Source organism: Perca fluviatilis, chromosome 13, assembly GCF_010015445.1.
Source record: "Perca fluviatilis chromosome 13, GENO_Pfluv_1.0, whole genome shotgun sequence".
Lineage (NCBI taxonomy): Eukaryota > Metazoa > Chordata > Actinopteri > Perciformes > Percidae > Perca > Perca fluviatilis.
This window is the reverse complement of record NC_053124.1, coordinates 15786908-15804407: the sequence shown is the minus strand read 5'-3', so window position 1 is coordinate 15804407 and position 17500 is coordinate 15786908. Positions and strand designations below refer to the sequence as shown.

At 40.8% G+C, this 17500-nt stretch overlaps 1 protein-coding gene across 1 annotated transcript in view; it reads left to right on the top strand.

Annotated features, from left to right (window-relative positions):
* Window positions 1-17500, top strand: part of rapgef5a (Rap guanine nucleotide exchange factor (GEF) 5a) — a 48218-nt gene that overhangs the window by 25130 nt on the left and 5588 nt on the right. The window contains exons 10-18 of the mRNA XM_039820791.1: window positions 6918-7063; window positions 8028-8128; window positions 11929-12007; window positions 12139-12283; window positions 14205-14296; window positions 14425-14455; window positions 14847-14925; window positions 15231-15380; window positions 17228-17325. Of these exons, the coding sequence (XP_039676725.1) occupies window positions 6918-7063; window positions 8028-8128; window positions 11929-12007; window positions 12139-12283; window positions 14205-14296; window positions 14425-14455; window positions 14847-14925; window positions 15231-15380; window positions 17228-17325 (921 nt within the window). The remainder of the gene's footprint in view (window positions 1-6917; window positions 7064-8027; window positions 8129-11928; window positions 12008-12138; window positions 12284-14204; window positions 14297-14424; window positions 14456-14846; window positions 14926-15230; window positions 15381-17227; window positions 17326-17500) is intronic.

Below are 17500 nucleotides of genomic sequence, written 5' to 3'. Positions count from 1 at the left end.
GTGCACGTAATGAGTGGGGTGTTAGTGAAGCGTTGAACTGTATAATCCCACTCTACAGTGCACCTCAGGGCAGGAAACAAAGCAAATGCAGGCTGATTTCACCCTACATCACAATGCGTGTTTTCCAGAGAGCATATGATTTCACTCACATTTTTATTTTACCTTTATTTAAACAGATCGTCAATTGAAAACTAATTCTTTTTTACAATGACGACCTGGCCAATAGGCAGCGACCAGAGGCAAATAGATACAAGACATTAAAACACAGATACAGCTAGTGCAGTAAAACATTAGCCGAAATTAAAACATCACACAATACAGTATATGTAACAACAGAGATCTATGTTCTATCTTCTAGAGAAGCAAAATCAAAAGCAGGTGCAGTGATCAGATTATTACTGCTATACTATTGATTAGGGGTGCATGATATTTCGACTCAATATCGTTATCGCGATTTCAGGTTGCGCAAAATTATATCGAAAGTGTCGCGATAAGTATGAAATATTTTGTTTATTTTGTGGAGAGATGCGTCCCGGCCGTTGACTCTGTGGCTTAGTTGTGTTTGTTTTGGGGCCGCTTGAAACGCTATAATGATCATGTTTCATTGGCTAGTTACCGTGCCACTTGCACATGTACGTGACAAACCCTATGGAGCGTACCACGTGATGTGTGTGCATATTTCGACAGAGTGACAGTGTAAGTGAAGAAATCGATAGAGACAACAAAACGGAACCAATCAGACAAGCGGAAAAAAAGAAAGGACCTAAAGAGAGAGCGAAGGGAGTCAGTGGGGCAAAAGAAAGAACACAAAAGTAAGAAAATGAGTGTTGCTCAGGGAGAAGACAAAATAACAGAGATTGAAGAGGAAACTTTAGTGGCCAAAAGTAATGCCTCCTCGGCAGCTTGAAAATACTTAAGAACTAGTAGATTAAAATGATTGCTGTGAGATTGTCGTAGAGTGAGGAAACAATGTTTTCTTTAACTTCAGACAAAATTGGAACTACAGTAACATCAAATCCAGCTGCTTATGCAGGAGTCGTCAGTTTGTCTTCAAATTATCATTTCCATTTAAGGCTTTGTCAGGATCCAGAAATTATCTTAAAAAGATGATTCTCTTAAAAAGATGATTATATGTGCACCTCCATTTAGTAGTATAAACAGTGACATTTAAGACTTATTGTATCATGATATTATTAAAAGGAAGGGGAGGCAAAAAAAAATGGCTGAATTATAGTTTATTTGCTAATATCAATAAAATGAAAAGTATGGAATAACATCACTAGGTGCTGAGTGGTCATGACTCTGATGGCTCTGTGTGTCATGGCTTTGTAAGAAATTAAATCCTAATATGAATCATTGGTCATGTTGCATCAAGCACCACTTTAATCCACAGAGGTTGCCAGTGGTTATAATAAAAGTGCAAAAAGAAATTAACAAAATTATTCTTGCGGTTTTATGGGCTCTTAGACTTCTCTGTGTAGGAAGCACATGTTGATCTTTAACCATTTAGCCGGCTCATTGTCCAGCTCAGGCTGCACAATGTGGAAGAAACCAAAACCAGGTAACTGCTCGATTCACCACAAAGACCACTCTCCATTGACTGCGTTGTCATGGTGATTTTCTTTTTTTTTTTTTTCTTCTTTTTTTTCCCCATGACAGACAAGCTCTGACAAACCGGTGTGGGCTGTTTCCATAGTGAAATAACTTCTGTGTCAGTACAGGTGAAAGGTGAATCCCATCACTCCAGTTCTTATGTCTTTACACTCCTGTGACTCAAAGAATTGATTTCAAAATACTTCTGCTGGTTTATAAATCACTAAACGTTTTAGGGCCAAAATACATTTCAGATCTACTTGTAAACTATGAACCACCCAGACCTCTCCGATCATCTGGGACAGGTCTGCTTGCTGTCCCCAGAATCAGAACCAAACAGGGGGAAGCAGCATTCAGTTTTTATGCTCCACATATCTGGAACAAACTTACAGATAACTGTAGGTCCGCAACAACTCTCAGCTCCTTTAAATCAAGGCTGAAGACCTATCTTTTTGACGTTGCCTTTTTTTTTTTATTCATTGTACTGCACTATGAATTATATTCCTGTATTCTATCTGTTTTTAATTTTGTATTAAATTTGAACTGCTTTTTAATGTTTTATGTAAAGCACTTTGAATTGCACTGTTGCTGACATGTGCTATATAAATAAAATTGCCTTGCCTTACAGTGTATTACGTGCATCTTTGCCTTCTAGTCACCTCAGACTTGAATTCGTACTCATTTGATACAGCCATCAGCTGCACAAGGGACTATACAAGGTCACAGCACGCATGACACACACACACACACACACACACACACACAGACACACCGCACACACACAAACAGGAGGATCACAAAGGGAACAGAGAATGCTTTCTTTTGGCCTTCCGCGAGGCCCACCTTTCCTCTGTACAATACGTCATATTGATAGGGACATTATTTGGTATAAGTAGGAGCGTGTGAACAAAACATAAACATGTAACCCCACTAGTTTTAATCCAGTATAATACCAATTTCTGGTATTTGTTTTTTTTCTTTATGTCAAAGCCAAAATAACTTTTTCTGTCTCTTTCACACTGACTCTATTTCTCACTTTTACCCACACTCCTCCTTGTCTCTCACTTTCCGTCTCCTGCCTTTCATCTTGCTTTCTTTTCTTGTTCTCTCTCTCTTTCTGTGTTGCATAACTTTGTGACCCTTCCTCTCCACAGTGTTCAACTGTGTTCTTTGTGTATTTTTCCTTTTCATGGCTTGCATTCTTTCTCAGGCTAAATTAATGTTGTTCTCAGGAGCTGCTGTTTGCAATTAACTCTTTACAGATTTTGTGTGTGTGTGTGTGTGTGTGTGTGTGTGTGTGTGAATGTGTGTGTGTGTGTGTGCACATATAGTTACATTTGAACAATGTTCAAAGTACAAAGTTTGGTTTTGCTGCATTTTCTGAAAGCCTTTTGATTTTGAGCGTGTGTATGTGTGTTATAATGCTGCCTTCCTCCATTCTTGGCTCAGAGTTGTTTTTCTTGGCATCTGTGTAAAGAGTGAGTGTGTTATCAGAAAGAGAAACAGTTTGAAACTGTATCAGGAACACAACACATTTTCTTCTTTGCTTTTATAGTAGTTATAATAGTTACATAATCTCTCTCTTCTTTTCTTTTTTCACAGTATTTCTGGACAGTGTTTCCTTTAGGATTTTTTTTTAGCAGTGGGGGCAGGTCTGTCCGAACAGCAAACCCCCCCCCATTTTATTACCCTATTCAATATTGTTGTATAGAATTGTAATAAAACAATACTATTTCTCATCCTATTTTATGGTACAACTGGTATTCTTAACAAATTGGGCCTAGGCCTAATACCATATCATTCTGCAAATGTACTTAATTTATACCTAGTCCTAGGTCAGGGGTCATGAGGGCCAGAATACAACCAGCATCATCATCAAGAATGAAGACGTGAACATAAAGATTGCGTCATTCACGCATTATGTCGACAGGATCATTTAAAAGGCAACCGCGACTATTGTGCGTCTGCCCTATTTCTGATAGCGTGGTGGAAGAAATGTTGCCATGGCGCACCGCCACAATAAAATCAACATAGAGGAAACACTGCTGGAGCAATATTCTTTGTCAGATAGTTGATGGTGAAGAGAGACGGGAAAGGTCAGAAAAGGGAGAGACTTGTGACAAAAGATCCTGGTTCATATTTGAACCCTTGATGATGTGATCTAATGACATGCCCCCTTTAGACCACTTAGCCACAAAAGCTTTGTTATCTTGAAATCACATCTGGGTTGTTGGGTGCGGTCTCGGTGCCAGCCCAAATTATAATTAATGACATGCAGTGTCAGATCTCTTCACATCAGCGGTCACTGCCTTATTTATCAGCTGTATGCATCTCTGCAACTAAGAACAAGCTCCCAATTTTTTCTTTTTCAACCTGTGAACTACCTGAATGCCCCTCCAATGAATCATAATAAGGTGTCAAAATATATAAATCTGTTGCAGTTGCAAGTGTTATATATCATCATTATCATTTAGCTGTAATGTAAAGACTTGTGACGTCTTTTTTATTTACGTAGCCCAAAAACCACAAATTTGCCTCAATTGGCTGTACAACTTGCCAAACAAAGTGCCAAAGTACTTGATTTTAAATACTGTAGGTATAGAATTTGTTAAATAAAAAGTGTATGAGCCCAAGAGGTTGGGCAGAAAAAATGCAACTTTTAAATCATATTGTGTTTAAAGGGATATTTTGAGGCAGTCAAGTGTGTTTTATTGTCATTTCAACCATAAACATAAAACAACGTGTCACCGTGGCTCAAGTGATGTTACATATTTAAAATATATAAAAACGACATACGAAACAGGCTACATTTAGTGCACACACATTATAGGCTCTGTAAAGTTCAGCTAATTCATTGGTAGTATTAGCGCTTGATGGGATGTAAACACAGAGTATACCGTGGAATATAGACTGGTCGGCATTTAACAGTCACAAACTCCACCAGCGGTTAGCAGTAGTTGGATAAAAGCACCCACCTCCAAAGAGGCCCACCTCCGCGAGTCTTACCCGACAGAGCAACACCTGTTGGAAGGCTAGCAGGCCTGGTAGCTGAATAGCGGAGTCCGGTACACTGTTGTTCAGCCATGTTTCCACAAAAACAAAAACACAGCAGTCTCTGAACTCGCGTTGGGAGTTTTGTTGAAGTTGGATGTAGTCCAGTTTGTTGTCTAATGAGCGGACACTTGCAAGCAGGATGGATGGGACAGGTGGCCAGCTAGCGTTAGCTTTCAACCTAGCTCGAACTCCTGCCCTCGTTCCGCGTTTCCGCTTTCTCACACAGCGCTTTCGAGGCTGAGGTGCTGGTCTCTGTAGCAGGCGAAGCTCGCGTAGTGTGTCGAGTATTCCGTCTGTAATAAAGTTTCCTGCATATTCTCCGATCTGTACCAATGTGTCCCGCTGACACTCGACTCGCATCGGGTAGTGACAGTCCCACCCCCTATGGGCGGGTTGAAAACATGTGGAACTAGCAGGCTGTAGTCCATAGCCTCTGGGCAAAAATGCCTCAGATGATGCTAAATGACGATTTTTGCATCATCAGAGGCTTTTGCAGACCCACAATACAGAGAAATCTAGTCTCAGGGGGACATGAGGCAGGGAAGCACGGTCAATCGAAAATACTACCGGGTTTCTACTGATGCAAAGCTTAATGCTAATCGGTGAAGTGTCCCTTTAATATCAACACCCACACACCTGAGGGAGAGGATTCCGTCACCTCGGTGCATTGAACATCTGTATTATAGCATGAGTCATTGGGCATGTTGTCCTCATACACACACAAATTAGGCAAATTGTTTTTCAGACCTCACCAGCCGTCTCACGATCAGACAACCCCTTCATCAGACGATCACAGAAATAGCGTGCATTTTTGTATGTGTACGTGTGTTTGCTTGGGCATGTTGGCCTGTCTATTGAGTTGTTTTTTGTGGGTTACAGAGATATCAGTGACTGCATTAGTAGAGCTCTCTGTTAGGGCTCCATAATGTCTAAAATCACAGTTATTGATTACAATAATGTTGGCACTTTTTATGAAGCTTAAGAGTGTGTGTGTGTGTGTGTGTGTGTGTGTGTGTGTGTGTGTGTGTGTGTGTGTGTGTGGTGTGTGTGTGTGTGTGTGTGTGTGTGTGTGTGTGTGTGTGTGTGTGTGTTTTAAAGGCAGAAACCGTGAAACAGAGACAGCTCTGCATAGGAAGCTCTCTGTGTCAGTTTTGATTGCTGCTCAATCTCTCTAGCTGCGACAGAGACTGCAGCGAGCAGCTGGGGGAGAGATGTTGCTTCTTTGTCTCTCCTGCTCCTGTCCTCTGACTTTGATCTTCCTCTCTCCTCTCCTTTTTCTCTCCTCAAGCTGTTTGTTATTGTGCTCCTTTGTCCACCTGGAGCTCTGTTCCACTGTCACTGCAGGTGTGTGTGTGTGTGTGTGTGTGTGTGTGTGTGTGTGTGTGTGTGTGTGTGCGTGTGTGTGTTGCTGTTAATGTTTGGCGCGGCAGATCATTTCAAGTGTCAGCCTACATTCCTAGTTGTCCCGATTGTTATTTATTACACAATAGTTTTCTTCTGAAGCCAGGAAATGCAATACCTCCTTGTAATGGTGCTAACAAAATCAGTCTGCATGTGTGGACTGGTGAGCAAGTGTGCTGCATATGCGTATGTGTAAGAGAAACATTTTATTCTTAGGTCAAAGAGGGACACTACAGCCTAATTGATACTAGATCTTTGAGGCCCAAGACAATATCAATATTTATTTGGTACGATGTATCGGATGATAATTGTTTTTGAACAAACCCATTACAAAGAAAAACTTTTTTTATTATGATCCCTTAAACTTGGTCAGTAAAAAGTACAGATAGTATGTGTTGAGCGAGACATTTTACAGATTAAAATGAAACTTGATAATGCTCTCTGGTGGACAGAAAATGAAATGGCTAAACAGTGTGTAAATGACCACAAACATATCTTTGGCATTTTGGACATCATATACACAGAATCCAATACATCTTGTAACAAGCTAAAATAGGCCTATAATATTGGCCCGGCTAATGTGTTGGTTGGCCTCTACTGGACACAGGTATTTTGTTCTCTTCCTTGGTATGTAAAGCTTAGAGGAAGGCTGACTGGGTTTTCAGTGATCCGAGTCTGCTCAGTCTGGACAAACAGTGAGTCTACAAATAATGTAGACAGATGCATCACATTCATGTTATTGTCTGTCAAGGCTGAAAGTGTCTACTGTTGGAAATAACAGCCCATGTCTTTACTTCCTTAAATCGCCTTCCAACAGTTTTGTCCTTGCCTCACTCTGTGACATGTCTCTCTCTGTCTTTCTCTCTCAGGAGGCATTGGGGAGGGTTTGTCTGAAGGAGAGAGGACGGGATGTGTTGGTGTTGCGGAGAGTGACCTCATCAGTGACGTCGCCATCAGACCGGCCCTCACCCACGTCGTCAGGGGGCGGGTCCAAAGAGGACGATTGCGACAAGAGGTCAGTCCCTCCTCCTACTGTACATAATAAGAGCCCTTTAAATCAACAGTAGCAACAAAAACATAATTATAGTAATCCTCCCTAGCATTTTCAGTCTTTTACTTTGGGATCTCAAGTTGCAACCACACACTCTTGCACATACATGCAACATACCAGTAGTGCTGTCAACACTATGTGTGTTTGTGTGTGTGTGTGTGTGTGTGTGTGTGTGTGTGTGTGTGTGTGTGTGTGTGTGTGTGTCTGTGTCTGTGTGTGTGTGTGTCTAAGATAATGTATGCTTTAGCTCCTGTCTCAGAACTGGAAGAAGAGAATGGCTTTTTGTTTTCAGCTGACAGGGAAACAGATGACACTAAGACTGGTTTACTTCCTTGTACAAATCAGTGTATGCGTTTTAGGAGTGTGTGTGTGTGTGTGTGTGTGTGTGTGTGTGTGTTTTTCTGTTTTTAGGCCAGTGTTTGCCAAGACCTAAGGCACAACACAGGGAGTGTCAGTGACAGGCAGGTTAAGTGGGTGTGTGTATGTCTGTGTGTATACAGTGCTCAGCATCTTTAGTAGCAATCAGTTACCCCGAGTGCTACTGTAGAAGCTGTCAGAGAAATTGTTTTAATCTCGGGGAGCTGCTACAGGGGCAGACGGCAAAGCAGTTCACCCCACAGGAGAGCACCCTTCCTGGGTATGCAAAGCTTGGATGAGGGCTGATCTTCCTGTAGTGTTTGGATATGAGGATGACCACCGAGCTAGCTACGCTTGCAGAGGCAGAGGAGGACATAGATGATGAAGATGAGGAGGATGATGAGTATAGCAGTTCAGAAATCTGTACATTTGATGTACCCCATCTTCGCTACATCGATGACGACAATGTGGAGGAGAATAAGGATGAAGAAAGGGAGAGAGGATGGAGGAATGGAAGTGATCGTACCTGGTGCTCTAGTGAGGAAGATTTTTGCGACTCTTCGTCTTACAGGTATGTGGTGGTGTCGGGGACACCGCTCAAGATCTTGGAGCATCTGCTGAGTGACCTGCGGTTGGACGACCAAAGAGGGGCGCCAGAGGTCAGGGAGAGCGGTAGGTTTGACATAAACTACACACACAACAGGGTTGTATCGCCATAAAAAGATAGAATTTTTAGTAAAACAAAAGTCAGTTGGAAATTAGACAGTTTGTCATATAAATAAAGACGTTGTGATGTTTTTCTCTGCTGTTTGTCCAAAGCTATGTTTAAAATAAAACAACTCTCCACCCTCTCATTCCGAGGAATTTCATTTTCAGTGCCACACAAGTCACAACACAGCCCAACTTAGACTTTTCTCTCTCTTTCATTTTCCACACAATAGCGTTCAAAACCGGGAGGTATGCACTTCCCCACAAGTATGGGGTGTGTGTGTGTGTGTGTGTCTGTGTGTGTGTGTGTGTGTGGCTGCATTCATTCAGCCAAGTCATTGTCTATAAATCTGTAAACATGAGGAATAGGTTAAATGCTCTAATAAGTCTGTGAAACTATTCCCTCAGGGTGATGTATTGCCTTATTTCTGCTGCAAACTATTTCATTACACTATTCTTATAGTTACTGGGTTCTTTGACAGTGCAGAAGTGACAGTACTACTGTACTATTTTACCACAGGAAACGTTTTGTCATTTGTCTTATAGCAGCGAGTTAGCACATAGACCACATTGAAAGTAGGGCTGAAAACTAATCATTTTGATTAACTTTGACTATTTTTTGCACATAATCAGTTAATCATTTAGTATGTTAAATATTAGTAGTAATGTCTATTTTGTCAAATCCAAATAGTTTTTTTTTCTTTTTAATTTAATTTAAGTTGACTAGTTAACGAATTAACGAATGGTTTTGGAATAATTTGAAAGTCATTTTGATGTGAGCTGGTTTAGATTTTTTTCCTTTTCATGCTGTTAAAGTAAGATAATCGTTCCTGCACACAGTTAAACAGAAAAAAAACCCAGATTTATTGTCGTAGTCAATGGATCTTTGTCCACTGGATGAAAATAAATTTAAATTCAGTATCAATATGGAGCCCAGGTCCAGTAAAGTAATATTTTTTATCACACAGAGACATCCGGCTCCCATTCTGTATTTTATAAAAACCCTGCTCTTGCGTGTTTGCACCGTTTTAAGACAAGGCGTCTTTATGTATCAATTCCTTAGCACCACCAGTTCCCAGCAGTCCACACGCAGCCATCTCCCTGAAATGCAGGAAGCAAACAAAACAAGAGGGAGAGAGAGATGAATGTAGGAGAGAGAGAGAGAACTAAGATGGTCTTTGTGTAGGAGGACCGCCTGATATTTATTCACTGAAGAAAGAAAAGACACATTTTTTTTTTCTTCTTAGGAGGCAGAAGCAGGGATCCAGATCATCAAGAGTGTATGTGCATGTTTGACTGTCTTTGTCTCTGTATTTGTATGTCTATCTTTCGGTCTATGTGTGTGTGTGTGTGTGTGTGTGTGTGTGTGTGTGTGTGTGTGTGTGTGTGTGTGTGTGTGTGTGTGTGTGTGTGTGTGTGTGTGTGTGTGTGTGTGTGTGTGTGTGTGTGTGTGTGTGTGTGTGTGTGTGTGTGTGTGTGTGTGTGTGTGTGTGTGTGTGTGTGTGGGCGCCCTCTGGGGTGGTGTTAAGCATCAGTGGGCCGTTTTAGAGGGCTTAGCTGTGCAGCATGTTGAACAGGCTGGAACACGCTTCCACAGAGAGAGCGATTGGTCCAACCACCCCTCCCCACGTACACATAGAAAAAACACACACAACAAAAAACAGCAGCAGATTACTGCGATTAGTTCAACACACACACACACATTTTCTCTCTTTTTTCCTTTCTCTCTCACAAGAGATAAAGTCCCCAAGGTCAGAACTGAATGAGTTATTCATTAGGGGGCTGTGTGTGCGTGTGTACTGCTGCATCTATGAGTGTGTGTGTGTTTGACTTTGTGCGTGCCAGTGGGCAAACACAGAGGGCATATGTTGAAGATGAAAATGGATATTTATCATCACAGGGAGCTGAGAGAGGGCGAGCGTAGGAGGGGAGTAGTAGTGGGAGGAAATGAAAAATGGGGGTGTAGGGAAGGGGGGCGGATGAGGAGAGTTTGGGATGGAGAGAGAAAGAGAGAGGGAAATCAAAGGAAGGAAAAAGATGGATAGCTAGTCAGGAACGAGCTCTGCAGAAAGTCAAAGTCAACAGGGTTTTCAAAAAAGTGATAAGCCCAGTAAGATCTGCCTAAAAATATTTCTTGAGAAAAGTTGTATTTTTATTTCTAAAGCGAAGACAGTTGATCAAATATTGATGCTGCAGTCTTTACTCAGTCTTCTATAATTGATTTCTTTGCTCTTGGCCCGACAGAGCCATATTTGGGTCACAAATTCTCCCAGGGAAAGAGTTTGAAACCACACACACATGCACACACATCAAATCTCCCTCATACCACCAACAATGGCTCATTACCCATCTGCCACGAGGGCTGTTTATATTCAGTTCTTACCCATTGAACACCTGCTGAGTCTCTCAAACACACACACACACACACACACACACACACACACACACACACACACGACACACACTCTTGCCATCTCACTTGCACATTAGCTTGCTCTACTCTAATGACTTTCTTTAGTTTTTGAAGTAGTTGTGAATATGAACCAAGAGAAAGAAATGTTTTCTTAGCTTTTTGTTAAAGCCTGGTTTCAAATTTCCTGACAAAATAAGCAACAATCAAAGCTAATATTTGGTGAGAAAGCCTCTATAGGCATCATTTATTAGAACTTTAACACTGAAAGACTCAGATGGACTGTGTGGTTGTAGTTGGAAAATGTTTGATTGACAGTTGCAAGCACCCTTTAAATATCTTGACAAGAATAAAGTTATTTGCATGTCCTGTCAATGTGAATGGAGTTACCACCGGAGGAGCCTCCTCCTCCTCACCAAAGGCAGGCCACGTTGGATAGTTTGCAACGGAGTTAACCTTTACAGGTGTAAAGTGGGACGCTACATTGTGTTAATATTACCGAGTAATGTTGCATTCAGGTTAATATGCCCATCTGTTGTTGCTTAAGGAGCTTGAGTTTGCCATACTATGCTTTCAGTGTATGTTTTGAGCATACAGCATTGAGCATACAGTACTATGCAATACAGAGGTTATTCTGGAGAATTTTCTAGACCGTATTTGTCATTGTTTTGGATTGTTGCAATACTATTAAACATTTGGCAAGCATATTTGTCCACTCCCATGTTGATAAGAGCATTAAAAACTTGGAAAGAAAACTTGCATTAAAAATATCCTTTTTAAAGTACATTTACAACATATGATAATGTATTTTAATCGCGAGTTATCTATGGACAATGCTATTAATCGTGATTAAATATTTTAATGCTTGACAGCCCTATTATTTACACATCCAACAAACACGGAGCAACGTTAGCATTCATTGTTAGTAGTGTTTCTGGCCACCTGATGGATGTAAGTCCAATATCTGCCTCTTTAGCTGCTAAATCCTCCACTATGTTCACCAGCTAGACGCGAACACTGTCCATTGGCACCTTACAAATAGTTATTTGTTCCATTGTTGAGATAAAATGATTTATTATTTTAATGCTAAGCAAATAAAAGGGGAAAGGATCATTCTTGAATTTAAGGGGTTAAAGTCTTTTTCTAATGTGGCTGACACAAAGGACACCATTCATTAGTATAATGTAGACTGAGGGAATCAGAGGTGAAGGGAGGGACAAAGGGAGAAACTAAAAGAACTTTCATGTCACTTTTAACATCTTAATTCCTAAAATAAAAGTGAAAAACTTCACTTAGACCATTTTGCCCGGTGAAGGCCTTGAAAGTGACGGATGATGTGTTTCCTGTCTTCCAGAAATGCTGCTGGATGACTTCCTGGTGACCTACCAGGTGTTCATGTCCACCAATGACCTCTGTCAGGCTCTGCTGGGACAATATCCTTACTAGCAAAGACACTCACATAATCGCACACACACACACACACACACACACACACACACACACACACATCCACATCCTTTCAGCTTCCACACTGTTCTTCTTTGTCTCCTTGACCCACTCTTACCTATAGCAGCGCCCGCTGCAGGGTCCAGGAGGAGGGCAAAGACGCCCTCTTCAGGAAGCGTAAGGTACTGCAGCTGGTCTCCCATTGGAGCAGGCTTTACAAGGACTTCCTGAAGGAAGAGGAGCACATCAGGAGCTTCATGAAGGTACGACACGACTCGCCTTCATCACCACCATTTGTTTTGTTTCTTTTTTTCTCAACCTGTCTTTTATTTGAACAATTTAATGAGTTTGATCCTCTGGTGTCCTTTAACATGTCACAGAAGAAGCTTCATTCATGTTAATTTGTCTCTCTGTCTTGTTCTAAAATGGATGACAGGACATCAAACATTTTGTGGAGAGAGACAAAGACCTAAAAAGAGAGTGTGTGTGTGTGTGTGTGTGTGTGTGTGTGTGTGATTTTCTTTTTTTGCTGCATCTCCTGTTAAACTGAACAGTTTCAGCTATCTCCCACATGGGAACCTTGTTGGATGTTTTTTATTTCATCCCTCTGACAAAGCAAGGTAATGGTTTTCATTTCATGGTGTATCATATGACGAATGAGGGGTATACACATAATAAGTGGCTGTATATTTTTCTTTTATAGACTAATACTGTTATCAAATGTATTTGATAACACGTAACAAATACAATTAGCATAAATTGAATTATTCCAACACATGTACAAAATACAGTATCTACACAGTACATCATGGACTTTGAAGAGACACACAGACATATTCTTAGTGTCACATTTCTCTTGAGAAATGCTGCTTGTATCCACTGTGTTCCTGCTATATTTTCACATGGTCCGCTGAATTGGATTTGAATCCCCGTGACACTGAAAGAGAAACAAATACACACACAACACGATCAAACGTGTACTCGTCCACACGCTCACCCACAAAATGTGCACACGCACACCAATCACTTGTCCCTCCGTAACCTGGCCGGCTCCATTGCTCGGTGCTGGGTTGCCATGGAATCCAAAGTGCGAGGGTTGGCATGGGTATAATCTCATATGGAGTGCGTAACCCAGGTGATAGTTGCCTAGTAACAGTGGAATGAGAGGGGAATTGGGATGGGAGGCTACGGTGGGTCAATGACGGCAATAAGCAGGTGTGTGTGTGTGTGTGTGTGTGTGTGTGTGTGTGTGGGGGGGGGGGGGGGGGGGGGGGGGGGTGGGGGGGGGGGGGGGTGTGTGTGTGTGTGTGTGTGTGTGTGTGTGTGTGTGTGTGTGTGTGTGTGTGTGGGTGGGGGGGGGGGGGGGGGGGTGCCTCCCCCCTTGCCGTTTTTTTCTTTTCCCCCCTCGGGACTTTCATGCTACTTACTTATTCTCTGCCATTAACACACACAGGCACTGAGTGTGCCTAGTCACCCATTAAAGTAAAATGTGTCTGATGTTTCTTTATTGTAATCTACCTACGCAGCATAATATACACTTGATGGTTCTAAGTAAATGAGCTGTACAGATTGTAATGTTAATGCCATGTTATTTTGTTGGTTTAAATCATCCTTATTAACCTCAGTTGTATGTCAAATGGTTATGGGAAGTAGTATTTTTTTACCAGTGTAATCTTTTTGGCTTACTTTCCATAGCCTGGTTAAAAAGGTTGCCAAATCTAAATTGCAAAGAACGAAAACACATTTTTCCCATTAACCTCCATCATCAATTCGATATTGTGCAGTGCAATTTTGAGATTTATTTATCCACCCCACTACTAAGAATTAAGATCAAAGAAATTTCATTTACGAATCTCAAAGCATTGAAAAATGATTTTGGTGACCTAACCCTTTAAATAATTGACATGCCCTCTTTTTAGCCGTAATCATTCTGATATGTTGTGATTTATATGCTATCCTTGTAACAGACATCTAGTCAGATATCTGTTTGATATGGAGCCAGTGTACTAATGATGCTTAGAGACTGAGCCTGGTGCACAGCGGAGCCAATGTCTGAGATCATTCAAAGACAAAGGCATTCAAATGCTATTCCTGCTGCCAGTTTCCAGCCTTCCTGATTGACCAAACAAATGGTTAACCATTAATCAACAGGTGTTAACATGATTGTTTTCCTCTCTCTGTTAGACTCTGTACAGGTGTGTTTTAGAAGATCTGTATGAGTTCCCCACACTGGAGAAAGACCTAAAGGAGTTCCAGAAACTTCTGCGTCGCAGACAGTAAGTGTGTTTGTCTCTGCACATGGACTTTGTTCTTTGTAATAAATATGACTACCCATCACCCACATGTTTTTTCCCACTGCCTACCTGAATCCCTCCTCACTGTTGTGCTTGTTTCATTCCTGTAGCACTGTGGATGACTGCCCTCCAAACCAAAAGGTAAGCCAGAGGGGGCGGGGGGTGGATGACAGGGAATACTTAGTACACCCATGCTGCTTGTCACTGTAAGCTACATTTAATTGATATGGCTTCAAATCTGAAGCTCTACTGTAACTTTTAACTGTTGTAATGGTATAAATAAAAATATGTTTTTTCAAAACCAGTGAAAGTATAAAGTTCCTGATTGTGTCGGCTTACAGAATGTTGAGTACCAATTCCAGGACTTAATAATAGAAATAAGTCTTTCAGTCACTTAAGCCCATAGGGGTTCAATTGTAATATTTCAATCTGAGCTGTATGGGTGTTAATACAGATGTTGTCAGTGCATCACTATGATCAGTAAAGTATAAATACAATATCATTGATGTTTCTTCTGCTCTCTCTCTGTCAGAGTAAACAAATGCATCAGCAGTTGAGTTTAAAGGAAAACTGTTTGCCACTACGAAGTCCACCGACTGATACTAGAGACAGTGAGTAACAGACACATACACAAAACACACGCGACTCTACACAATTATGCATAATGATTGTGATGATAATGATGATCATTTCAAAATACACATGCAAATTGCTTTTATAGTGTGTGTTTATATTTTTACAAAAATTAACTCATGTCTCTTGCTCTGTAAATACTTGAGTTTTTTTCTGCATCTGCTTTATTATGATTTTACAGTATTTCAGTATTTTTTGTTTTAGCCATTTACCATGTTACAAAAGCACATTTACAATATATTTACATTTACTGTTCTATGAACACTTTCTATATATCTTCCAGTTATTTGTTGCGTGTACGTGAGCGCTGACTCCTACCTGAGTGTCCACACACATCCCTCACTGGAGGCCCATGAGCTGCTAAGGATTGTGGGTCTGAAGATGGACAGAGCAGAAGAGGACATGGTGCTCGCTGTGGCGTCGCAAACTGGAGGTACACACAAACACACAAAGAAATGCATGACCACGTTTAGTGCGGTTTGGTCAGGTTTGGAAGTGGCAGGAACTGGATCTTTCAACCATTTATGGATTACTTTTAAAGGTGCAATATGTAATACTGACAGCTAGTGTTTAAAATAGTTACTGCAGTACAAATTCTTAATACTGGAGAGAGTCGTCTCCCCCGTCCCCTCCTCCCCAGACTTGAAGTTCACGGAGGTTGCTAGGCTGAGACCGCAGCATCCATAGTCTCGCTTTGCCAGACCCTCCTCCAAAGCGCTCTGAAGGAGTATCCACAACAATGTTGCTAGACGCTTGTCTCACATAGCCAGACATTACTTCACAGCACAGCGGAGTAGCCAATGTTAGATGCTGGCTATATTGACAATCACGCAGAGCTCTGTACCCAACTGAAAGACACACTTTTTCGGCTTAGAATTATGGTAGGAACTGCTAAAAACACAACAACCTCGCTGCCCTCTCCACCCGACAGACAGACACACTTCCTTGGCTTAGAATTACGGTAGGAACTGCTAAAAATACCACTACCTTGCTGTCTTCTCCACCCGACTGAACACACTTTATTGGCTTAGAATTACTGCAACAATCGTTAAACACACTGCAAACTCACGGTCCTCTCTTCCCTATTTACATTTATTTTACAGTGAGACGAGTGCTTAGGGACTTTAATTAATAGATATTTTTTTGTCGGTGTTGTATTTTGTAGATGGTCCCTAAACACGCCCGGTCTGACTGACTGCAGTCTCGCCGCCGGCTGCTCATAGAGATCAATAATGTTATTTCTCCAGGTCAGAGGACGGCTCGTTTTAATGAAAATGAGTTTGTAGTTCGTTGTTAACCTTACTACTTTAGGAAAGATGCGTCGTTTGTGATTTAATAACATTTCGCTATAGAGAATTGATCCCAGAAGTTCGAATCTGTGAATATCTTTCTAATTTTGCTTACGTTTATAAAACCGAGAGCACAGATTATGAATCTGTGCACACAGTTTATTTTTTTTTTATCAGCTGACCCCAGGGTACACAACTGTTAGAAACATGCTGTTTTTTTTTTAGGTCGGGTAGAATCTATCTCCGTTGATCCCGTTCATTTGTTTGCTGCTTTCATGGCTGTCCTAACGTTACAGCTGTAGCGCTCTGGGTTTACGTTTTTACAGGTATATCTGGCAACCCAGCCTGGCTGTCAAACTGGGCAATTGATAACAACACAAAGACCAAAACACAAACAGAAATTCCGTCACGGAATGGAAATTTCAAAAGAAGAAAATACTGGCATTAGCATTGTTGTCAGAAAAGATAGTATTTCAACTTAGCATGTTTCCTTAATATCTGATGACGCATTGGGGTCATTTTTTGAATTTATTACAGTAAATATATTACATATTGGACCTTTAACTATTTTAACCATTTATCTATTACCTCAAGCTATTACAACCATTTGTGATTTACCTTTACCTATTTTAACCATTACAATAAGCTATCTATATTAATATAATTTTTAATATATATATATTTATCCAGTACTTGTAGTACTATTTGTACTAAAAGTGTTTATTCATTACTTTTAGTTAACATTAACTATTTCAACCGTTTTATTCTCTACTTTTCGCCATCTATATTAATCATTTAATTATTACTTAGCTTTTTTTATGTAGTTGAGCTATTCCACAATCCTTCCACATACCCCTTGGCAACTGCGAAAGTACACACTGGGGTACAAGTACCCCTGTTTGGGAATCATTGTTCTACACTCTTGGCTCTAAATTGTTTTCATCATCTCTCTCTCCTTCTCTTTCCTTTCTGTATATATTTGTCTCTGCAGAGCGGAGGGTGTTACAGCCCAGTGACTGTGTGTATTCAGAGTCTATGACCCCACAAGGAAAGCTTGTGGTCTGTCGCAGGGACCTCACTGAGATTCTGGTATGTAAATACTGTTCTGTTTGTGCTTCTGTCCTTCTGTAACTTTAAATCTAAATTTTTCATAAGGATTTATCAAGGCATAAGATGAAATTTGCAAGTTAAAGCAAACCACAACCTCTTAAATGTGTGATTATTTGGGCATTCTGATATCCTCTGTTATTATTCATTGCCTCTA